The 25,789-nt window shown below is 44.6% G+C and overlaps 1 protein-coding gene across 1 annotated transcript in view; it reads right to left on the bottom strand.

Annotated features, from left to right (window-relative positions):
• Window positions 1-5,101: 5,101 nt before the first annotated feature.
• tmtc1 (transmembrane O-mannosyltransferase targeting cadherins 1) overlaps window positions 5,102-25,789 on the bottom strand; it is a 93,790-nt gene continuing 73,102 nt past the window's right edge. The window contains exons 9-19 of the mRNA XM_078281998.1: window positions 22,577-22,744; window positions 20,550-20,663; window positions 14,513-14,656; window positions 12,577-12,685; window positions 12,139-12,241; window positions 11,130-11,265; window positions 9,972-10,116; window positions 9,588-9,725; window positions 8,148-8,270; window positions 6,690-6,767; window positions 5,102-6,255 (exon numbers count right to left, since the gene is read on the bottom strand). Coding sequence (XP_078138124.1) covers window positions 6,130-6,255; window positions 6,690-6,767; window positions 8,148-8,270; window positions 9,588-9,725; window positions 9,972-10,116; window positions 11,130-11,265; window positions 12,139-12,241; window positions 12,577-12,685; window positions 14,513-14,656; window positions 20,550-20,663; window positions 22,577-22,744 — 1,384 coding nt within the window. The 3' untranslated portion in view covers window positions 5,102-6,129. The remainder of the gene's footprint in view (window positions 6,256-6,689; window positions 6,768-8,147; window positions 8,271-9,587; window positions 9,726-9,971; window positions 10,117-11,129; window positions 11,266-12,138; window positions 12,242-12,576; window positions 12,686-14,512; window positions 14,657-20,549; window positions 20,664-22,576; window positions 22,745-25,789) is intronic.

Genomic DNA, 25,789 nt, shown 5'->3' on the forward strand with positions numbered 1-25,789 from the left:
GCTGAACAGGTAAAACAAAAAGTCATCTCTCTCTCTCTCTCTCACACACACACACACTTAACACATTAGAGTCAGAGGCTAGGGGCGAGTTGTGCGTCCTCTCTACTTCATAAATCATGAATTAAATTAGATTTAGCTGTACATGGTTCATCTTTCTGCAGGCGGCTACATCGCAGCATCATGTAAGCTTGTTGAGTTCGACACACTGCCTGGTTTTTAACCTGCTGTCACCGTGGGCTTTCTGTCACCTCGTCCCACTTCAGTCCTTTATTTACTCCTGTATTGTCTTTATTCTCCCGCAGAAGCGCTTTCCCGAAGCCAATGAAGTGTATCTGCAAGGTATCGAGAACTGTCCCGACAGCTCCGACCTGCACAACAACTATGGAGTGTTTCTGGTGGATACAGGTGAGATGAAGCCTCCAGAGACAGAGGTTTCCATTAACACCAGACTGTTCTACTGCATAGAAACACACAGAGAGGTTTCCATTAACACCAGACTGTTCTACTGTATAGAAACACACAGAGAGGTTTCCATTAACACCAGACTGTTCTACTGCATAGAAACACACAGAGAGGTTTCCATTAACACCAGACTGTTCTACTGTATAGAAACACACAGAGAGGTTTCCATTAACACCAGACTGTTCTACTGCATAGAAACACACAGAGAGGCTTCTATTAACACCAGACTGTTCTACTGCATAGATTAAATAAATGTGTAATGCCTCCCTTCCCTGATTCCTTCCTTTTTTCCACCCTTCCTTCCCTCCCATTCTGTTTTTTCTTCTTCTCCTTCCCTGCGTTTTCCTTCTTTTCTTCCATTCCTCCCTCTTTCCTTCCTTCCCTCCCTGAATCTCTCCTTTTTTCCATTCTTCCCTTCTTCCTTCCCTGTGTCCTTCCATCCTTCTTTCCTTGCTTCCCTACGTTCTTCCTTTCTTCCATTCCTCCCTCTTTCTTTCCTTCCCTCCCTGCATCCTTACTTTGTTTCAATATTCCTTTCTTTCCTCCTTCCCTCCTTTCTTCCTCCCTCCCCCTCCTTCCTGCCTTTCCCTCCCTGCCTCCTCCCGACCTTCCCTGCATCCTCCCGACCTTCCTACACAGAGGTGTGTAGGAAAAAAGGTGGTTGTGTGTGTGTGTGTGTGTGTGTGTGTGTGTGTGTGTGTGTGTGTGTGTGTGTTTAATGTTGAATCCAGACATGTGTCGCTAGGTGTGTATCTGTCTTGTGTCCTTGGTCTGTTCCTGAGAGCTCAAACAATAAACAAGTTGTCCAAACTGTGAAACTCAACAATAGAAAACTCAGTGGAGGAGATCGCTGCCGGTACAATAGTTGCCGTGGAAACTACTCACCTCCGGTTCCTATTATCGCCGTGGAGACGGGCGGCCGTCCGCTGTCCACCGGCTCCCGCTCATCCTCCCACTCTGCTCTCTCTATCGCCTCTATCATCATCACTTCTCCTTTTCTCTCTCCATCCATCTCTCCATCTCAGGAGAGTCGACTGCAAACTAACAGAATGAAGGCTGATTCTGTTTTTTATTTGCTGCCAAAATGATTTCTCCTCCTCTCTAAGCTTAGCCAGAGGTTTGCTGGAACGGCTGGCAGTCTAGACTGGGAGAAGTGAGTTTTCTCTGTGGGATCCCAGTGGGTGGAACAGACTGGTCCAGGAGATCAGTGGTTCTCAACCTGGGTGTCGCGATGATTTTATGAAATCTGAAAAATGTCTATCTCAAAGATGAAAAACATTTCTCTAACTTGTCTGCTTCTCTTTATCTCCATCTCCTCCTTTGTGACTGGTATAGATTTAATAAGGAAAATCAATAAGGGATAGTGGCTTTTACCTGGATTCACCTCATGAAAAGAGTCGCTAATATTTTGTACATTCAGTATACACCTTTATTATCCTGTTTTTAATCTTTGCCTGCAATGCGTTCATTATTTCTTGTGAAATAATGAGTATTTGCAGCCTCTAGGCTTTATTCTAATAATTACCAGCCTCAAAAGAGAAAACAAAAATCATAATTTGGTGTAAAAGTTCAACATTTTGTGCATTTTACCTGGAGTAACAAGTCAGCATTACATTTTTCGGGGGGTTGAGAGCTGAACAAATTGAGATCCGCTGCAGTACAAATGAACCAGACTGGTCCAATAGATGAAACAGCAGCTGGCTGGGATCCACTGCTCCTGTCTGTCCAGCTCACACCGAACATGGAGCTCCAGTCTCTGCTAAATCCACCATCCAATCCTCTGCTTAATTGGCTTAAAACAGCAGGACTCTCTCTCTCTCTCCTCTCTGTCTGCCTCTCTCTCTGTCAGTGTGGCGGTGAATAAGGCTGACGCTGCTCTTTCTCAGGAAGAAAAGAATAAATTATGACCCTCCACCCTCTTCTTTTCTCTCCTAAAATCAATTCTGATTTCCTCTGCTCGTCCTCATCTGTTTCTCTGTCTCTCCTCCCTCCACCCCTCTCTCCTCCAGAGGCCTTGGTTAAAAGTAGCAGGTAGTGCAGGAGGCTCTGTGGGCGATTTGTAGCACCTGCTGTGATTTTTGCTCCAAATCAGCAGGGACTCTCGACAAGTCAGGCCAGGAAATGTACACTCCTGCTTTACACACACAGACAATCTGTCACCTAACACTGAGAAAAGGATAGGGGAAGTGTGTGTGTGTGTGTGTGTGTGTGTGTGTGTACTTTCCATATTTGCAATGCGCTTTCATTAGTCGGCCTCTTTAAATCCACTCCCCCTCCCGAAAAGAAATTATGAATTAATAGCAGTGGATACATTTTTGCAATGTTCATAAAAACAACATTTGCATCTTATTTATTTATTAGGTTTATTACCTGCAGGGTTTAGCACAGGCCCCCACTTGCTTGAATCAGCAGTCAGACTTTCTGCTCTGCTGCACTTGAGAGAAAAACAAATAAAAGTCTTTAATTAAACCGGTTTCAAAGTCTCACTTCAAACGGTTTCTGCAGCCTCCACACTCCTTGTTTGTTTTCCTCTTGGAAAGAAAGTCAGTGAAAAACACAGATTGCCGCCACTATCTACATCAGCGAATAAACCAGTTTCCCTCCGCCAGCACTCTTCACATGAAACCATTTCTTCCTTTTCCTCTCTTGCCTCCACTCCTTCAGTGCTGCACACAAAGTGTTCACAGTGGTAGTCTCTCTGTCATTTCACTGTTGTGTGAAAACCTCATACCCCCAATTTTGGTGATTTTCATGTTTTCACTTCAGCTGAAGGATTATATTGTTCCCTTTGGGTTGAGACAATTCTCCAACCTCTTGGGCTTATAAAAACCTTTCAAAACCCAATGGAAAAAGTAAAAAATGCATTGTCATCAAGCTGAAAACAAGGCGTTTTTTCTTCTTCATTTTGGAGATATGAGGTTTTCACCCTACAGCGATGATTTGTTCTATCTCTCTCTCTCTCTCTCTCTCTCTCTCTCTCTCTCTCTCTCTCTCTCTCTCTCTCTCTCTCCTCTCTGCCTCAGGAGGTTAACCTTGGCTTGCTGGGGGAGAGCAGTTTATTCGAGAAGCTTCCTCCCCAGATAAAGTCTTAGTCCTGGCTTTCTGTGAGACTGCTGGTTGTGTGCCAGCTAGCCTCCAGTAGTTTTCTTGTTTGGGTGTCTATTCCCCGTCTATGAAACATTAACAAAAGGCCCGGCAGATCCTGAGGGCGGGGGGTGCGGCGCTTCACAATAAAGAAACAGATCCAATTTCTGGTTGTGGGATTATGCTTGTGCACAAACTGTATCAGGGCAGCTTCCAGATACGGGCAAAAGCATCGCATATTGCTCAATTTTCAGTCGAGTGAGTCAACTTTTTAAATTCATTTCTGCAGCCCACAGAGTTGAGCATAAGAATGCATAGTAATGGTTTGATAATATGATGTCAGGGACGCCTGAGAACCGGGACCAAAGAGGTTTTAAATTTAATAGAAAACTACCATCTGGAAAAGCTGATGTGATATTTTAATTCAGTTGGCCTTTTCTTTTTTTGGCAAATAAATCCAAGAGGCTAGAATTTGAAGTTACTAATATGTTTTTCACTGTGAATATAGGTTTGCCGCTGAAGGACATGCTTCAATTTTGGCTGTATTTTTCCCTGTTGAGGCTAAAATAACCTGATCTGACAGTCCAGTCCACTGAGCTAATTCATGGCTTTTTGCACAATCATTATCTTGTTTATACAAATTGTCACCGTGCTGATAAAAATAAGATAACATAAGATCTTTACTGGGGCAAAGGGTGATTCAAACCAGCTTTGTGCTAATTTACAAGCATCTGGTTATCTCACTGAGCTACCTGCAAACTCTTCTTCACAGTCTTCTATTTCGCTCTTATCAGCATGCATGATGCAGGAAGACAGGTATCAGAACCATAAGCATAACTACTGGTGATGTATCTTGCATTTCTGGGCCCATTCTGCTGTTCGGTGGTGTTCGGGTTTTCTTGTTCTAGTGGATAACTGGCCAAACGTAGACGACATGATATCATAAGAGATATTTCTAATGCAGCTACAAAGTAATTTAATAGCAAAACATTTTCAGCTAATGGAGCTGTGGAGCAGCTATTGGTGTCAGTCTCTCAGAATCAAAAAGCTTCAAATTCTTCTTTCTAGACTTACCATTTTGCAGAAATCCCTCATCGAAGAGGGAGAGATATTAATTTCTCCACAGACAGCAGCCTCAATAGACCAGAATGCAATGCAGCCACGATACATGTTGCATTTTGAGTAAGGGATGCAACTCTAACTTCTTCTTGAATGGAAAAACTCACTCTCTAGCTGTTACTGTGCTGTCACTCTCACCATTTCTCTCTCCACCTACACTTATAATCCACAGCTGAATGCAACAAGTTCAGGCCCAAGTTCTCTGGGGGTTGTCAAAAGGCATTCTGGGAAATGTAGGAAATCACCAACTGAAGTAGAGGTAGGCGAGGCAGGTTGAGGGAAAGTGAGTTCACGAAAAAAGTATAACACTTCATCACAAAATAACTCCTGGATTGGGTTCACAGTTGGTTGATATATAACAGTGTAAAAATATCCGAGCGTGGAATTGTCCTTTAAATATACAGGCTGACATTTGAAGAGAGTAACAACCCCAAACACCGTTTAATAAAACATATATTTTATTTTCATGGCGCAAGTCAAGTCATTGCACTAGTCACTTCATCTTCATCCCATTTTACATTCCACAACAAATTTCATTCACAATCAACAGCAACAGCAACAAAAATACAAACAACCCATCAGAGATCTTCATCAGAGGGTATGGTACGCATGAAGCCACAGTTTTCAAATCCTGAAACAGCAGACACACTAGCTTATTATACTTGCAAAAGGCTCAGGACATCAGGTCTTACAGCCAGTTTTACACAAGGAGGTTTTATGTCCATTGAGAAAGCAGTCTTCAAATTTTATCTTATTATATTTCTAAAAAGTCACAGAATCTGAGTTTTTGCCCCTGATGAAATGTTTTTATCATCTGTTATATTCACTGATATACTCTGAAAGAGAGTGGTATTAAATTAAACCTAGTATTAAACCCCTTCCCATTAGTCATGAACATAATATTTTCCGTACACTTCCACTGCACTGCCGTGAAACTGTATGGAGAATTCTCATCGGCAGAGCGGAGGACTGAGTGGTAATCTGAGATGAAGTGCCACACAGGGAATGACTTCACATGAACTTAAAATCAATCAAAACAAAAACACAAATGTCTGAAGCAGATGTGTGACTTTAATTAAAGCTGATGCAGACAGGGCGATGCATGGAGCTCCCAGTCTTTTCCAGGGGGGAAGCCGACCTGCAGGATGGTCTAGCTTGTCCTTCTCGCTGGGTCTTCACCCCCAGCCCTCAAGGAGCCACTTCCATCTGCTTACCCCAGGAAAGGCTTCTGGACTGTGGCTTGACCAGCCTCCTTCTCCCCCTTGACTCCAGCACACCCACTCTGCCTCCTGACACCCTGCAGCTCTGTCATATTCACCTTTCTCCCATGTTCTCAGACAGGCAGGGTGTCCAACAACCGGGTCCATTTAATCCAGCAGCCTGGTGGCTGGTGTTTGGGCTCCAGAGGCCCGGTTCCCCTGATCCGTGCCCAGGATGGTGCAGCGTCTGGGGGGCGGTGGTGGTCTACGCTCCTCCTGTCAGTCTCCTCTCCAGCCGGTCCAGCTTGGCCAGGTTCTCCTTCAGGAGTTTGGAACCAGGACTGAGAAGCAGAGCTCTCTGGTAGTACATCCTGGCTGCTGCATAGTCTCCCTGCACAAATATATAAATACAATCGTGTTCAATCTAGTGCTGAAACGATTAGTCGATTAATCAACAGAAAATTAATCGATTACAATTTTGATAATCGATCAGTTGTTTTAGTCTTTCATCAAGTGAAAATACCAAACATTTGCTGGTTACAGCTTCACAGATGCTAAGATTTGCTGCTTTTCTCTGTTTAATATCATTATAAAATTAATACTTTTGGGTTTTTGGCTGCTGGTCAGACTAAGTAAGAAATTTGTAGAATCACTCTGGGCTCTGGGAACTTGTGATGAGCACTTGTCATTATTTTTGACACTACAGACTAAATGATTAATCAAAAAAATTATCGTTAGATTAATCGGTAATGAAAATAATCGTTAGCTGCACAACCCAGCTTCATCATAATTGAACACATGGTGGTTTTCATTGATGTTAGCTACCTTGATATGCTGAATCCCTCCCATGTTCATCCAGGCTTGCGATTGGTCAGGTTTGAGTTCAACAGCGAGCTTGTAACTCTGTTGGAAAAAAAAAAAACCACACAGACTGGAGGTGAATTTCATGAAATTTTATCAAACCATCACAGCAGGTCCAACTGCATCCTTACGCTAAAGGCACTCAGCAATAAAAGGGATAAATGGAGAAAGGTTGGCTAATGAAATGATAGACTACAGTCGTAAAAAAAAAGGCCTGGAAACTGCACTGATTCAGGCTGCAACCACAATTCGACAACCAGATAATGGATCTAGCTCATTACTCCGATTACTGTCAAGCAGCACAGCCTCGGCCCTCAGGCTTTCACTGCCACTTTGGGAAGCGACATGCAAACAAGTCTGCTGGCAAACTCCCAGTGACTCGTCTGAGAGAGCCAGGACTCAGACTTTATCTGTGAGGGAAGCTTCTAGAAGAAACAGTCCTGCACAGCGAGCCTTTGTTGACTTCCTGGAAAAAGGCTTAAGAGGAGAGAAAGCGAGAGAGAGAGAGAACAAATGATAGAGAGACTACTCTGAAAACTTTGTGGGAAGCAGTGATGCAGTGGAGGCGAGACAGGAACAGCAGAGGAGGAGGTTATCTCAGGTCACTGCTGGTTTTATGTGAGCAGTGTTGGCTGAGGGAAACTGGTTTATTAGTTGATATAGATAGTGCTGCGGATGTTATTTTAAAGACATTATCATCATTTCTTCAGGAGGAAAACAAAGAAGTGGTGATCGGAGCCCGAAAAGCTGTTTGAAGTCAGACTTTGAAACTGGTTTTATTTTAAGACTTTTATCTCCGTCTTTGTCTCAAGTGTGTCAGAGGAAGAAAGTCTGGCTGCTGATTCAAACATCCATGGCCCCGTTCTAATCCCCTGCAGATAATCAAGCCAATAAATAAATGAGATGCAAATGTTGTGTTTTTCTGCAAAACATTGCAAAAACAAAAAAAACTAAAAAATTCCATAACTGTCTATTCATCATATTTTGGGCTTCCAATTAGCATTCCAGCTTTTAAAGAGAAAGTGTCTGTGATGAGAAGAGTTGTTTGTGAAGAGAACAAAATCCAAGTAAAACAATAACAAGAAAAGGAGGAAGGGGGGGAGAGGAGTTTAGCTGCTGAATATATCTTTATTTTTACAATGACGCCAAGGTCAAATTCAGTCGAATTCTACATGGCTGAGAAATGCATGCTATAAGCTATTTTTCTAACATTACTGTATTCTCCATAGAAAAGCCTAGGGATTGACTAGGGAGCCAGAGAGCTGATCAAACACCTTGGGCCTACAGGGAATGTGTACTTACTTGCTTAAGGAGGAACTAGAGAGAAAAGTAGAGGGAGAAAGTGAGTCAGTAAGGGAAGAAGAGAGAGAGGGAGAGAGAGGGAGAGGGAGAGAGAGAGAGAGAAAAAATAGACAGCAGTACCTCGAAGGCTCGGTCCAGCTGGTTCATCTCTCGGAGCTGGTTTCCTTTGGAGAAGTGCAGCTCTGCTCTCACTGTCAGATCACTGGGATTCTGCTGCAGCGCTCGGTCCAGAGCATCTAGAGCCTGGTGGAGACAGACAGGGTTAACACACACACACACACACACACACACACACACACACACTTCCCCTATCCTTTTCTCAGTGTTAGGTGACAGATTGTCTGTGTGTGTAAAGCAGGAGTGTACATTTCCTGGCCTGACTTGTCGAGAGTCCCTGCTGATTTGGAGCAAAAATCACAGCAGGTGCTACAAATCGCCCACAGAGCCTCCTGCACTACCTGCTACTTTTAACCAAGGCCTCTGGAGGAGAGAGGGGTGGAGGGAGGGGAGACAGAGAAACAGACGAGGACGAGCAGAGGAAATCAGAATTGATTTTAGGAGAGAAAAGAAGAGGGTGGAGGGTCATAATTTATTCTTTTCTTCCTGAGAAAGAGCAGCGTCAGCCTTATTCACCGCCACACTGACAGAGAGAGAGGCAGACAGAGAGGAGAGAGAGAGAGAGTCCTGCTGTTTTAAGCCAATTAAGCAGAGGATTGGATGGTGGATTTAGCAGAGACTGGAGCTCCATGTTCGGTGTGAGCTGGAGAGACAGGAGCAGTGGATCCCAGCCAGCTGCTGTTTCATCTATTGGACCAGTCTGGTTCATTTGTACTGAAGCGGATCTCAATCTGTTCAGCTCTCAACCCCCCGAAAAATGTAATGCTGACTTGTTACTCCAGGTAAAATGCACAAAATCAAAAACTTTGACATCAAATAATGAGTTTTAAGTTTGGAACAAAGCCCAGGGGCTGCAAATACTCGTTTATATTACAGAAAAAGATTAAAAACTTGGCAAAAATACTTGTACTTCATAAAAATTATATATTTTTTAGATTCCATAAATTATCTTACAACTCCCTGATCCCACAGGGAAAACCCACTTCTCCCAGTCGAGACTGCCAGTCGTTCCAGCAAACCTCTGGCTAAGCTTAGAGAAGAGGAGAGATATTTTTGGCAGCAAATAAAAACAGAATCAGCCTTCTTCATTCTGTTAGTTTGCAGTCGACTCTCCTGAGATGGAGAGATGGATGGAGAGAGAAAAGGAGAAGTGATGATGATAGAGGCGATAGAGAGAGCAGAGTGGGAGGATGAGCGGGAGCCGGATGACAGCGGACGGCCGCCCGTCTCCACGGCGATAATAGGAACCGGAGGTGATTAGTTTCCACGGCAACTATTGTACCGGCAGTTTCACAGTTTGGACAACTTGTTCATTGTTTGAGCACTCAGGAACAGACACCAAGGACACACGACAGATACACACCTACACACAGAGACACATGTCTGGATTCAACATTAAACACACACACACACACACACACACACACACAGAGAGAAACACACCTCTGTGTAGTTGCCGCGCTTACTGTAGATGGCAGACAGGAGTCGGTAACATTCGATGCAGCTGCCCTGTCTAGATATGATGCCCAGGGTCATCTTCTCCGCCTCTTTGGTACGACCTGCCATGGCTAACACCTGGGCCTGTGGAGAGAGAGAGAGGGAGGGAGAGAAAGAGAGAGGGAGAGAGAGAGAGACAGAGAGAGAGAGAGAGATTATGTAAGGCTTGGCAAAGTGTTCAAGGGCAGACAGATGTTGTGTTGGCGAGTGTCCAGGATCTGACAGTTTTCACATGCCCCCACGACACACACACATGTCCTGGCATCCCTTGATTCAGTGAGTAATTGAATGTGTGTGTGTGTGTGTGTGTGTGTGTGTGTGTGTCCTCACCAGGGCCAGCCAGATATCGGTGCTGTCTGGCTGCAGTGCGGCAGCCTCTCTGTAGACCTGCAGGGCCTCCTCGTAGCGGCCTGTGTTGTAGTACAGCGCCCCTAACGGCGTCAGGATGTCCACCTTCCTCGTCACCTGCAGCGCCCTGGGGGCAAAGGTCAAAGGTCGTGGCTCAGGATATGTCAGACGGCGGGGTAGTGGATAGTTCCTAGACGACTCAAACACCTAGAGATTGTCATTGTGGTGGCCAGAAAGTCGCAGGTTTGATCCCGACACCAGCCTTTAGCAAGATGCTGAACCCTTTCCTCCTCACTCATAAGTCACTCTGCATAAAAGTGTCAGCTACATGTGTTAAGTGTAAACATCAATAGGCTCTATATTCTTGTCAAATGTATTATGATTGCTTGGTATAATTACTGTAAACAAATGCGACCATGATTGAGACGATTGGTAGCCTCAATCTCACACCAGCGGTAAAATGCAGTGTAGAGGCTGCCAGTCTTCTTGGCGATGGTCTTGTTTGTTTACAGTAATTATACTAATGTGTCAGAATAAACCTGGTAATGATTAATTGATGCTAAAATGCTACAAGTAGCACCTTGAAAATGCTAAGATGATATGAGTTTTCAAACATTTAATAATGTGACGTTTCCCCAAAGCGAGGTTGCAGGGGGGGAAACTCTTACAAACACTGACAAAACAAAGGAAACAAATAACTGGGCTCACATAACGAGGGGAAAGGGGGTTTTCTGAAAGGTAACCCAATTGTGTGGTGCCCACAGGAGGCCCACCTTGGGTCTCCACTAAAACTGCCTTAAAACTCAGGCCAAATAAACTCTAGAACCAGAAATGAAAAGGAAGCAGAAAGCACACAGAGAACACAGGAGTGAGGGTGAGACTGATGGCGTCTCCCCCTCAAACACAGAACTAAACATGCACTCAACCAAACTGAGGCTTTTTAAAAGCTAAGCTCAGCTGTAGGCAATGGCGTCTAATGAATGGCACCGCCCACCAGCAGACTGGTGGTGCGTTCATGTGCTGGTGGGAAAGTCCGACATCTGGGACTTCCGAGTCGGCCGCTGAACAGCTTTGCGTTCATGTGCTATTATGTCGGAAAACCAAAAGGAAAGTTTAGGCCACTTCCACTTCGACTCTCACCTCTTGTACCAAGACTCCGCCTCTTTGTTCTCATTGGAGGAGCGAAGGAGGCGGCCCAAGTTCACCATGGCAACGTAGTGGGCCGGTTTGAGTCGGACGGCTTTCTGGTAGTGAGCCGCCGCCAGCTGCCCCTCTCCTGGAGGAGAAAGGAGAGACAGAGGAGAGGAGCGGGCGAAGGGACGATCAAGGGAAGGAAAAGGAGGAAACGAAGGAAAGAATGAAGGAAGGAGCAACAGAAGGGGAAAAAAGAGAGAAAGACAGGAAGGATAGAAGGAATGAAGGAAAAAGTAAGGGTGGAAAGGAAGCGAGGCAGGAATCAAGAGGGAAGTATAAAGGAAGGAGGGAAGGAAGGAAGTAAACAAAGGAAGGAAAGTAATGGAAGAGAGAAAGGATGTAGGGAAGGAACACAGGGGAAAAAAAGCAAGTGCACAAGAGAAGGGAAGCAGAGGAAAAAAGGAGAGAAGAAAGGAAGGGAGAATACAGATCTATTACATTTAGTTGACCAAATTCTTCATATCTTAAAGGTTTTTCAAGGCCAATACCAAAACCAATATTTTTGCATATTCATGCCAAAAAATTACAAGACTCTCCCAAATATGATTCTTGGCTGTTTCTATGCAGTAGAACAGTCTGGTGTTAATGGAAACCTCTCTGTGTGTTTCTATACAGTAGAACAGTCTGGTGTTAATAGAAACCTCTCTGTGTGTTTCTATGCAGTAGAACAGTCTGGTGTTAATAGAAACCTCTCTGTGTGTTTCTATACAGTAGAACAGTCTGGTGTTAATAGAAACCTCTCTGTGTGTTTCTATGCAGTAGAACAGTCTGGTGTTAATAGAAACCTCTCTGTGTGTTTCTATGCAGTAGAACAGTCTGGTGTTAATAGAAGCCTCTCTGTGTGTTTCTATGCAGTAGAACAGTCTGGTGTTAATAGAAACCTCTCTGTGTGTTTCTATGCAGTAGAACAGTCTGGTGTTAATGGAAACCTCTGTCTCTGGAGGCTTCATCTCACCTGTATCCACCAGAAACACTCCATAGTTGTTGTGCAGGTCGGAGCTGTCGGGACAGTTCTCGATACCTTGCAGATACACTTCATTGGCTTCGGGAAAGCGCTTCTGCGGGAGAATAAAGACAATACAGGAGTAAATAAAGGACTGAAGTGGGACGAGGTGACAGAAAGCCCACGGTGACCGCAGGTTAAAAACCAGGCAGTGTGTCGAACTCAACAAGCTTACATGATGCTGCGATGTAGCCGCCTGCAGAAAGATGAACCATGTACAGCTAAATCTAATTTAATTCATGATTTATGAAGTAGAGAGAACGCACAACTCGCCCCTAGCCTCTGACTCTAATGTGTTAAGTGTGTGTGTGTGTGTGTGTGAGTGAGAGAGAGAGAGAGAGAGAGAGAGAGAGAGAGAGAGAGAGAGAGAGAGATGACTTTTTGTTTTACCTGTTCAGCGTAGAGTGATGCCAGACTGGAGTAAGCATCAGCGAAATGTGGACCAAAGCGTATGGAGTCCTTCAGCAGAGCCTCTGCCTCTTTCTCCTTGCCCTGGGATCTGAAGCAAAGCACCATTATCATCATCATCATCATTATCATCATCATCATCATCATCATCATCATCACTTATCATAATTATCATAATCTCAATCACAGCTGTGGATCGCTCATTCGTGTTTCTCAATTTAATTCCCACTATCACATAATTGTACACACATAGTTCATCCATGCACTCAAACAAACACAAACTACACAAATACAGACACACACACACACACACACACACACAGCTGTCCTGGTGTGTCCCTTTGTGACCTGGAATCAGAGCTGTGGATCGATGGCTGGCTCGTCTGGGAGCCTCCAGCTGTTTGTTCTCAGGGCTAAACTGATAACACAGAGATGGTAATGGAGCTGAGCCGTGATAATGAACTTAATTTGGGCTTCCATTATTGACGTAATTAGAGCCAGCAGAGCCAGTGGGAGCCCCCGCTATTTATCCACAAAAAAATCAACATTTTATATTGTTGCTGTTAACAGTGAACTGTGTAAAGACGGTGAGCGATTCCCACAGGTTGTCACTTTATTTCAGGTTATTGACGACTTGTTATTGACGTTTCATTTAGTGAGCCCAGTAACTCAATTACTCACTGTTTTTCAGAAATCTCAGTCTAGTATAAGCTAATGGCATTGCAACATTAGCCGACTATTATACTTCCATTTGATTATCGAGGCTACGTTTCAAACTCCATTCGGTTTGTGTTGGCACAGACCACAAATTCTGTGGCACAGACACAACAACTCAAAGGACAGATGTGCTGCATCATAGGTGCAATGAATTATGGTCATTGTAGTTCATTAACATGCTTTCAGTGCTTGGCAGCGTTAAATCTCGATAGTTTGAAAACTACATCGGCAAGAATCACCGGCTTCATGGATCACGGCACCCGAAATGAATCCAAAACAAAAATTTACTTGACAGGCTGTTGATTTATCTGAGGGGGCCTCCCAAGTATTAAGAGTGTATGGGAAAGTGGAGGGCAGGGCATTTAAATGTGTCCAAGTGGCATGTGTGTTGAGTTATACAGCCAGACAATAAAACATCCAGCTCACAAAGCATCGCTGCTGCGGCTTGGCGGAGGCCAGCATGAATGTAAATGTGTCATATATATACACACGAGCGTGACGGGGGGAGAGCTATGTTGAGCTAATCCAAAGATCTTGCTCTTACACACACTGGTTCAAGACAAATAGACTAAGGCATAAACACAAACACACACACTCACGCACACACACACACAAGCACTCACACAGGCAAATGCACACAGAGGCGCTTGTACAAACAGAGAAGCAGTGAGGAGCGTGGAGGCATGAGTTTCCATATTTATAATGGCCAACAAGCATAAGGTGCACACACACACACACACACACACACACGCTTTTTCTGTGTACATTTTAGAGGTTATTACACTAATCGTTAACTTGTTAAAGTCCCATTTCCCAAATTAATTTTGTTGTTAAAAAACAGAGGAAATGGAGAGGAGATCATCTCTGTTCTTGTGGTCGCATTGGAGAAAAAAAAAGATTTTCTTTCAACAAGTAACAATTATAAAGCTGCTAATGGAACTCCAGACTCCAGCTGTGAGGACTGTTGCCAATTTTTGGAGAGCTTTGGAGAGCTGAGAAAAAAAGGATATTTTTTCAACCGGAAACTGTCCCAAATTTGCTAAAACAACACTGAGGATGTCTCCAGCTGCGATGAGTGTCTCCAATTTCTATCACTCTTCACAAAGTGAAGAGTGAAAGAGGCTGCCATCACCTTACATCTGTCCTCAAATAACCTTTCAGTGTGTGTGTGTGTGTGTGTGTGTGTGTGTGTGTATCTTACTTCAGTAGGTTTCCCAGGTTGAAGAGAGCTCTGTTGTGCTGAGGGTTTGTGTCCAGGGCTTTTCTGTAGTAGCGCTCAGCCTCCTCTGGGTGGCGTGTCAGAGTGCCCAGGTTGTTCATGGCGCTGGCGTGGCGGGGGTATAACCTGAGAGGAGAGGAGAGGAAGAGGAGTGGAGGAGAGGAGAGGAAGAGGAGTGGAGAAGAGGAGAGGAAGAGGAGTGGAGAAGAGAGGAAGACAGGAGGGGAGAGAGAAGAGAAGAGAAGAGAAGAGAAGAGAAGAGAGAAAAACAAGAACATGAACAAAAAGCATAAGATTGAAGTCATCAATACCATGGATGTTATTCCCATTGATGGTTAATGGCGGTGTTAGTAATTGAAGGGTTTCATTCCAAACTGCTGCATATCCATTTTGGAAAAAGAAACTGCTATATACCTGAAATTCATCTGTCAATATTTCAAAAACACAGATTATTCTGTCATCAAAAACGTGACTATCTAGTAATAAAAGGTCTTAAGTTGACTTAAAACCTCAGCTGTAGCTGATAAAGTGGTTCACTTTCATGCCAGCAATCATTTTAAAGGAGTTGGCAGCAGCGGATGGCTCATCTTGGCATGAAACTCGTCAGTAAGAGCCAATTAAGTTTTGCTTTCCTCTCTGTTGTCATGGAACCAAACATCCCTGTCATACTATGTTCATATTAGGAGCCTGTGATGGCAACACACTACCAGAAAGAAACACACTATAACATTATCATGATTGGGCTAAGTGCCTTGTGACAGTGATAAGGGTTATCTTCCACCAAATGGTAAAGATAGATCAGCTGTGAGTGTGAAAGCTGCAGCCAGCAGCCTCTCTGGTGACATTTACTGCTGCTCTCAATCATTGGAATAAAAGGCCAGTGTGTAATTGCAATCCATTTTTATAGTTAAGGCCCATAACAGAGACACAAGCCCGACACGACGCCCGGGGCACGAGGTGAGCGGGCGCCGTGGCAACACTCTTCACCGTTTCTATGGTAACAACGGCTCCACGGGCTAATGAGTCAGGTTTTTACATCGCAGCTGTGAAAACACCTGATGGAAACCAGTGATGGAGGGACTGGAACGGCAGTCCGCTGCCCCAGGAACAGCATTGATCTGCACTGCAACAGCCTCTACCTGCTGACTCCCACTGTTGCCCCGCGCTCACACTCCATCAACAAATCACTGGAAGTCCATTCATTTCATTTATTTATTTGTTTCAACACGGGAAACTGAGCGGTCAACAACCCAGAAAAGCCGAAAATCGGCCGAAGCTAATCAGATTTCCGAAGCTAATCAGATTTCCGTACTTCCTTGTTTCCCTCCTGATGTGATCATGAACAATAATTCCACTTGGCAAGTTCAAAATGCAATGCAAGTGGCATTCAAAGCTTCCCAGTTCTCTACAAACTTTATTTGAAAGACTACAGCAATAAACGTCTCAAAAACGATGCTTGGAGAACAGCTGCATCCATCGTTGGGGTCGATGGAAAACTCTGAAGAAATGTTATTGACTTTTTCTGTTTATTTTCGATTAATGCTTCCTAATTAGCGCTTGCCAGCTAGCTATCGTAACTGATTTAAACAACGTAACGCTTTGTAGCTGCACAAGACCACTACACAGATGCAATCGGGGCCTTGCACCGCCTACAATCGGTCAGAATATAGTGACCCATCAACCAAGTTGCTCACAGTGTGAACTCATGGTTAAAGCCTCTGGTCAACTAACAACCAACCAGGAACTGGCACATTAATTCAGCCAGAAAAGAGGCCAATAAAAATAACCTTTTGCAACCCTCCTAAGAAAAAGACCCGACCTGACATGTCTCCTTCTCACTAACTTTTTAGAGAAATGAACAACAAGAGAAGGAAGGGGAGGATGATGAATTAAAGTGAGAGTGGATGGACTTGTGGGTGCTGGGTGGATGTGAGCTGGATGTGGTTTGGATCTGGATGAAAGCTGCTGAGGCTCTCTGGTCTCTTGGCAGGACAACAGGCTGGATTAGCAGCGAGGCTTTGTGCCGTGTAGCCCCCACATACTGGCAGCACATACCTCTGCTGTCCCACCACACTGAGGGAAGAGTGGAGGGAGATGAAGAGGAGAGGAGGAGGATGGAGAGGAGGAGCTGATGGACAGGGGAAGAGAGGTGACAGAGAAGAGAGAGAGGGAAAGACGGATAGATGGAGAGAGAGAGAGAGGAGGAATTTAGAGTCTGAGACTGGGAATGGAGTGATGGATGTTGGAGATGCTGGATGTAGAGCCCCATTACCTGTGCTGCACACATGCATAATGCATATTCTACACACACATACACATGCATGCATGTATGTGCACACACACATGCACACAACAGTATATTTCACTGTCTTTAACAGGGGAAAAGGGAAAGGAGAGAAGAGGAGAAAGCAAAGTGCAGCGAATCAGACGACTTTCCAATAGAGCTTCACTATCCAGAAAGATAAACAATAAATGATTGAGAGAGAGAGAGAGAGAGAGAGAGAGAGAGAGAGAGAGAGAGAGAGAGAGAGATAAACTAACTGGAACAAGAGGTAGAGAGTGATAAAGAGAGGGACCAGAGGGCGAGAGAGGAGAAGAAGGAAGGTAAGAGACACATTAATAAAGAAGAAACCTTTACACATATAAACATCAGAACAACAGCGGCCTGATTAGATCTGAACCGATCTGAATGAAGGAGAGAAGGATGGAGGTGAAGACATGAGAGGAAAGAGGGAGGGAAGCTGGAAGTGGATGCAGACTCTCCATCACTGTGGTTCCTTAGGAAGCCTTGCCAACGACAGGCAGAACAAATGGATGGCCTCTTCCATTAATGCAGTGTATGTGTGTGTGTGTGTGTGTGTGTGTGTGTATGATAGATGAATAGGGCATAAGCATTGAGCTGAAACAAGGCCATTACATGCCTGAGAGTATGCACCGAAAAGTGTGTGTGCGTGTGTGAACTTGCTTACATGTATTCCATAACGTGTTAAGCACAATAATCCAATCACCGAGCTCAATCAAGGGAAGGACAATCAATATTAGCTCTTAAATTGTTCTCGTGGAGCTCGTGGGGAGATGTGGCTCTAACGCTGCCATATTTCGGGGCTCAATTCCCCCTGGGGCCACCTACTAAAAATATACAGAGTGCACTCAAGGTGCTGTAAGGCACTTTGGATAAAAGCCAAGAAATGGTGCAGCAGCGGGAGGTTAGTCGCTTTTGCTGATGGCCACCTTGACATTTCTGTTTTTATTTAACCTTTATTTAACAGGCGAGTCAATTAACAAGAGGCAAAAGGCGTCTTGGTAATTGGGGGGAAAGGGGAAAAAAATAGAAAGACAAGACAAGAAGGCTAAAGTGCATTTTCCACTTTAATGAAAATAGCGTCTCTGCATGTAAACGGACGCTATTTGATGTGTATTTGGGGTTGAAAAGGGTCTCCGTAGGTGTTGCGTACCTGCCCAAAAATCACAACTTGCTGCACCAAAAATGAGCAGATATTAGGAAAAACCTGAGAAAACCTGAGAAACCTGAGAAATGAATTGTTAAGTAAGCACATAGCATCAATGCCAGCACTACAATAGTTGGTAGAGGACACTAATCCCATTCCTAATAAATACAGTGCATAGACTAACTAAATTGTCTGCCATGTCAGCTTATTTAATTGAATGAGATATGTTAAATACGTACAGATGGGCCACTTAGACTCATAGTGGAATCATATTCTGATGATGCGTACAACGGCTGACTTTGCCGTGTTAGAAGATTTGGAACAACTGCGGATGGATTGCTTATTGATTAGTGTCGTTTTTGCAATATTTTGATGTGCTAGACTTAGAGAAATGTATTCAGAAGATAATTATTTATCACAACAAGAGGTTGGTCCACGGTGGCTGGTCCACATCAGACAGGCTGGTCTCAGTCTGCCGTCCGCCTGTTTCAGTACACGTCCGTGTATGTCCCTCTTGTTGACTAAAATCCTTTGCATCCTGGCAAATTCTTCACATCAATTTTTTTTTAAAATTCTGCCACTGCTCTGCAGATAAAACAGAGTTTTGACTGCAGCTCTCATCTGCTGCCAGGCTGTACTTTTTCACTCGTTTATTAATCCACCACTGAGGCTTCCAGAAAGCACTTTTTGGTTTGCCACATCCTCAGTTACCAAAACATCAATTTCTGCATCAGAAAAATTCTTCCTCCTGCTCCTCTATATTGAGCCATGTTCAGCACAGGAGATCAATGACATTTGCTGAAGCAATTAAAAGGAAGGTTGGCTTGTGATTTTGACCATATATGGTCAATTGGGGCATATATTTATGTTAATGAGTGGCTGTGCATGAGCATGATGGTTTAGAAAGTGTGTTTTTTTATCAAAGCAGATTATTTGTGTGTACGCACGATTGATAAATACCAATTTTCTTGTGTGTACTGGCAGTTCTTACACACACTTAGAATTTTGTTTTCTATCCTTCCAGCTAGTTAATTGCAGTTAATTGCATTCACCTGACTTCCCAGGTGTAAATCAGTCAACGATTAGATGGCTACAATGAAAACCAGCAGGGCTCTGAGTCCTGAGGAGCGCGTCTGAAAACTAGTTTTATTACATGATGAGAAGATTCCTGCTTTATTCACAAACACACACGCAAACACGTCAACACATGTAACACATGCCATTTAGTGGACACTTCTATCTAAAGTGCCTTATAGTAACATGAGTGCATACATTTTTAGCTTTGGCATTTTTACGCGAAGCCTGACAGTGGTCCTGCCATGCTCAATTCACTGAGCTACAGGAGGGTGCACACACACACATACAGACACACACACACACACACACACACACACACACACACAGACAAACATGGACAAGAACAACTCACTCTTCATCTATTGTCAGAACTATATTATTGGGAACAGGTTTACTTCTTTTGATGCTGCCATTATATTAACACGGTTTAAAATGGCAGCCAATAAAAACCTATGATGAAAAACTGACAGACTGCTGTTTTGCATCTGATTCAATGACATAAAATCCATGTTTCACTGTAGATGAAAACAGCAAATAAGACCAACTTGAACTCATGCCCCTGATCCTTATGTTTTGACAGCATCAGACTGTTTCATGAAATGTTGCGACCCAGAATTTACTGCCAGGTTCTCCGCGGAGCTTCCCACCGCTTCTCTGTGGAGCGTCTGGAAACCTGAACAACTTGACGGTTGCGGGTCTGGAAGCGGCGAGGACACCTGAGGCCCGAGCGCAGACCGAGCCAGACCGTGTGGATTTTACTTGGCAGAGTCGGCCTGTAACCTGAACGCCGACGGGAGTGTTGCGATCTGAGATGTGACTGCGGTTTGGCAGCAAACACACACTGCATTCTGGGTAGGAGATGGACTGGCTGCTTAGCCGCTCAGTTGTTAGTGTGGAAACCAAGGATGGATCACTTCAGCTGACAAACAAGGCACCTGGTGCACAGGTAGAGTAGAGCGGTACAGGTCAGTATAGTGTGTTACATATACTGCAGTGACACACTTAAGAAGGCTTTAGAAAAGAGAGACAAAGATAGAGAGAAGGTGAGACAGAGAGAGAGAGAGAAGTAGAGTAGAGTAGAAATAATATATCCATGTTTTTTTTATTATTAATCACTGAAATCACCTAATCAACTATTGCCTATTAAACCAAAAATAGTAGCTGAATCATTTTGTCTGTATTGTTTTGATAAGATTTTTCACTGAATGTAGTGAAAACTGCTTTCACAGAGAGAGAGAGAGAGTGAGTGTGTGTGTGTGTGTGTGTGTGAGCGAGAGAGAGGGGGAGAGAGAGAGAGAGAGAGAGACAGAGAGAGAGACAGTGTGTGTGTGTGTGTGTGAGAGAGAGACAGAGAGAGAGAGAGAGAGAGAGAGACAGAGTGTGTGTGTGTGTGAGAGAGAGAGAGAGAGAGAGAGAGAGAGACAGAGAGAGAGAGAGAGAGAGAGAGAGAGAGAGACAGAGTGTGTGTGTGTGTGTGTGTGTGTGTGTCAGACCTGAGGGCAGTGGTGTAGTGGTGAATTGCCTCCTGGTGCCGGCCGCTGTCTTTCAGGAAGTTGGCGTAGTTGTAGTGAACCTTGGCATTGTGAGGCAGAGTCTGGATACCAGACCTGAACGGAGGAGGAGGAGGAGGAGGAGGAGGAAGAGGAGGAGGAGGAAGAGGAAGAGGAGGAGGAGGAGGAGGAGGAAGAGCACGTTGAAGAAGGAAATAAGGTGCAAACACAATGCAGGAAAAAAACCCTGAGAGCAAAAAAACACTTTTCCAGCTTTTTCAAGTACATACATACACGTGAACACACACATACACACACACACACACTCAAGAGAGAACACATAAAAACACTCAAACACACACACACACCCAAGTCATAACCCTTGCATATACAATCCTGCACAACAACAAAAAAAAACACACACACACACACACACACACACACACACACAGACAAAATCACACGTCAAACATTTCCAGGTCAAAGTAGAAAAGCTTTGGAAAGGAAAAACGCGCTTCAATTCTTCGCTAGTCTCTCTCTCTCTCTCTCTCTCTCTCTCTCTCCCTCTCTCTATCTCTCTCTTTCCATTTTTCCAGTCACCATGAAACACAGGCGCAGTGAGAGAGGACGGATGGAGGGAGAGATAGAGAGAGAGTGAGGTCCTTATCTGCTATGTGGAGGCAGATGAATGGAAAAATGAATCGATAAACAGCATGCAGCCCAGCCTCACAGTCAGATAACAGCCTTAACAACATCATATAGACAAGGTGTGGCAGCGTGTGTGTGTGTGTGTGTGTGTGTGCGTGTGTGCATGCGGGGGGTTGATTAATATGCAATCAGATCCCAGTATGTACTAATCTACTCGTTTATATTCATGGTCATTAATTTAGTTCCATTGTAAAGTTCAAGAGGAGAGAGAGAGAGAGAGAGAGAGAGAGAGAGAGAGAGAGACACACACACACACAAACATCCCTCCATTCCACCACACCTACACTCATAAAAAGGGGTTTATTTTTTCTGATGCATTCATATCTCTAGTTTTGAACAACACACATTTGTGTTACAATTTAATGCCACATACTAACAACACATACTGGCACAGCCTCATTTATAGTGCTACATGTAGCATTTTAATATCAATAAATCATTACCACATTAATCTTGTGACATTCATATAATTACTGTGAACAAATGAGACCATCACTGAGAAGATCTGCAGCCTCTACTCTGCATTTTACATTGTGAGCCACCCAGTCGGATTTGGCGGGAAATCTGCTGGATTGCTTTATGGCACAAAACAGGAAGAGGTTCTGTTCCTCCAGAGCAAACAGGCCAAATAGAAAGAACCTCAACAGCAACAGGGCTCATGGGAGATGTGGTCTTAATTCTGAGAAACACTTCCACTAACAAAACCACTGGTGTGAGACAGAGGCTGCCAATCATCATTTACAGTAATTATACCAAGGAATCATAATACCTTGACATCAATATTGACGTGTGAAAATGCTGAAAGTAGCACCTTACGTAAATTGTGATGAAAAGTAATGCAAATGTGTGTTGCCTCAAACACAGTGTTGCTGTCAGGCGGAAACCTCGTATCTCCAAAACATCAACTTTTCAGGAACAAAGAAAAACAGCCTTTATTCGGGGGGCATTTTCATCTTTATTAGACAAAGATCAAAGTAGAGAGAGGCAGGAAAGATAGGGAGAGAGAGGGGGGGTGACATGTTACAAAGCCGAGCCACCAGGACACAACTAGAGCCTTATTTTAAGCCTGACCACCATGCATTTTGTAGAGTTTGAAAGGGTTTCATGAGGCCAAAGGTCGAAGAATTTCCTCAACCCATACAGAACCATGTGAACCTTCAGGTGAAGTTAGAACATGAAAATTACGGTTACGAGGCTTTCACACGACAGCAACAGCAACATGTTAATAAAATGACATATACTTTGTAAGTGTGCAGGTGTGACAGTAAGAGACACACCCACACACACACACACACACACACACACACACACACTCCCCCTACCGGAAGAGGGCCTCCCTGGAGAGCCAGATGTGGTTCTGCTGGACGGTCTTCCAGGAGAAGAGCAGCAGCAGCAGCAGCATGGAGACGCTGAGGGCCGTCGTGCCCCAGCGACCCACCACCGAACACAGCCGGCCCAGACCGTGGACCACCAGGATACAGTAACCCATACTGGAGGAGGGGGGAGGGGGGGGTGGAGGAGAGGGAGGGAGGGAGGAGAGGGAGGGAGGGAGGGGAAGGAGGCGGGAGAAGGAAAATCATGGAGGGAGGAGGTGGGGAGGAATAATGAGCAGGGACAAGATGGCAGGTGATGGAGAGAAAAGGAGGAGGGAGGAGAGAAGAGACAAGGGAGAAAAGGGGGAGGGAGGGGAAGGAGGAGGGAAAAGAGGAGGGTGGAGATGGTAAGCGAGGGAGGGAGAGAAGAGAAGAGGAGGAAGGGGTGGAGGGAAGAGGGAGGGAGGTGAGGATAGAGGACAAAAAGAAGGGAGGAGGAAGACCAGGAGGGAGATAATAGTAAGTGATTGAGGGAGGGAGGGAGGGAGGAGGGAAAGGGGACGAGAGGAGGGAAGGAAATGAGGGAGGAAAAAGAGAAGAGGGAGGGGAGAAAAGAGAGGGAAGGAGATGGAGTGGAGGAAATGAAGGGAGTAAGAAGGTAGGTGACGGAGGGAGAGGGGGAAGGAGAAAGGGAAAGAGGGAGGGAAGTGAGGAGAGAAGGAGGAAGGTGGAAGTGGCGGGGAAAGGAAAAGGAAAGAAAGGGAGGAGGGAGAGAAAAAGAAAAGAAAGTTAATATCCATCATTAAATCAGCTGTTCTCAATGTGTGCTGTATCCACACAGTCACTGTCGTCACTCTGACACTCCTCCAGACCGACACCCAACTTTGGACTTTCACCCAAAGTGCCTCGAGGTCCCGTGGGTGCTGCTATTGTCAACATGGGTGGCTGCAGCGGGTTCTCGCACAAACACGGCGTCTCAACCACTTTCCCTGGAAAGGATTCAATAACAAGGGAGCAGCAGACACACACACACACACACACACACACACACGCTCCCAGACACTTCCTGTTTGGGGTTCAGACAGCGCCGGTTGTCATGGAGACGGAAGACACACACCACTGACCCAGGATGACATGGTAAACAAGCTGGGTGTAAATGGCTTCTGTGTGCGCATGATGGTTTTAGCAGACATGCACTCTCTCTCTCTCTCTCTCTCTCTCTCTCTCTCTCTCTCTGCTAACATCTACACACACACACCTTGCACCAACAGAGAGCCAGCGTCTGCATTAAGGTGTGTGTGTGTGTGTGTGTGTGTGGGTATGTGTGTGTGTGTGTGTGCTCAAGGCAAACAGGGGCTTTCTCATTCCTTCCCCACTATTGCACACTTTCCATCTAAGTGGACATACACTGTAAAGTAAACCTCGAAGGAAAGAAGAAAAAAAAAAAGGATGGAGGGAAGAGAAGAAGCCGACAGAGAATACCGAGCAAGGATTACATTGGCATCACTTGAAAACGGTGATAAGGCGGAAAAAATGTGAGCCATGATTAGAGAGAGAGAGAGAGAGAGAGAGAGAGAGAGAGAGAGAGAGTCAAGGGAGAAGATGAGAGAGGAAGACTGATAGACAAAGTGGAAAGAGGGAGGGAGGGAGGGAGGGAGAGGAGGAGGGAAGGAGGTGTCTGCAAGCTATTTAAAGTCTGTCTGCCGATTTTATCCTCCAGAGGAATTGTGTGAAAGCGAGGAGGAGGGAAGGAGGGAGGGCAGGAAAGCGGGAGAGAGAGAAAGAGAGAGAAAGAGTGAGAGGAAAAAAGGAAAAGAGAAAGCTGACAGAAAACGGAAAGAGAGTGGAAAGAGAACAGAGGCTGAGAAAAGAGCATCCGTCTTCAACAGGAACAGCTGATAATGTAGAAACCCAGAGAGTGACAGACTTCAGCCCTCTTTCTCTCTCTCTCTCTCCCTTCTTCCCTCCCTCGCTCTTTCACACAATTCCTCTCCAGTGTACATCAGCAGAAAGACATTAAATAGCTTGCAGACACTTCCCTCCCTCCCTCCCTCCCTCCCTCCCTCCCTTCATTCTTCTCTGTGTGTGTCCAGTCATTCTCAGTCTCTGCTCTGCTGGTATTTCTTATCAAGCCATCAGAGAGAGGCTGGCTGGTCAGAGTACATGGGGAGGAGACCTGTGTCCAGCTTCCTTCAAAAACAAAACACTTGAATGAGCCGCACAAACTCACCTCCTCCGGTACTTAGGATTATTATTCTTATTCTTAAATGTTGTCGTTTTCATTCTTGTGTCGTGTTTTTTATCCTCAGTAATTCCTTAAAATCAGATAGATGTTGAAAAATTGCCCTTTGTGTGTCCAGTGTGTTTCGTGACAGAACTACTTTATGTTTCCATGTCAAGTAGGATAAATGTTGCTTCCTCTATCCAGTTAAACCTTCTTTATCTTTGATTTCTGACGCTACTGCACATTATTGCTGATGCAGCTTGTTAATTCTAACGAACCAGTCCGATGCAGTGTACAGTCTTTTAGCTGCATTTTTTCTCTAAGAGTTTCCTGCTCAAATGCACGTGACATCAAATCATACAGGAAATTTCATATCAAAGAGTATGTTTGTCTGGATTTGGCCGCTGTTGCCTTAAAGGATAAGGCCGGTGTTTTTTAATGCATTGCTTACCGTCAACAAATCCTATGAAAATGACAAAATCAACAATGCGTTTGCTCTACTCCCGTTACTTTCTGACTTCCCACGTACCGTTTTTAGCCGTCAACCCGGAAGTCACTGGCTCCAATTGTAAGCTAAAAACCTTGAAATACAGCTCACAAAGACATAGTTTACATTTTAAAAATCGCTAACTGTTCCCACGAAAAGTCAGGCTGTTGTAGTTATTATTAGTTATTACCAAATCAAATTCAAATGGGAACAAATTCTTCATTACGCCGGGGACTATTTTCGGTGCTACGGAACTACTTTCCTGAGATCGCAAACGTGTTTACAGCCGGCTTATTAAGTTGTTTGAGGAAAAAGTCGGCCGGCCCGGTGCATCGTGATGATGAAATATGTTGCCCAGAGCAACGGCACGGCTCTTTGACCTGTTTTTAATCGTTTTTTTTAATACAATGGAGTTCTATGGCTGCTGGGACATGGCTTCATTGGGCACCGGCTACATGGACAAGACTTGTTGGCAAAACAAAATCATTGCTGATTTTGTTATTTTCATAGG

The sequence above is a fragment of the Centroberyx gerrardi genome, chromosome 24 (genome assembly GCF_048128805.1).
Source record: "Centroberyx gerrardi isolate f3 chromosome 24, fCenGer3.hap1.cur.20231027, whole genome shotgun sequence".
Lineage (NCBI taxonomy): Eukaryota > Metazoa > Chordata > Actinopteri > Beryciformes > Berycidae > Centroberyx > Centroberyx gerrardi.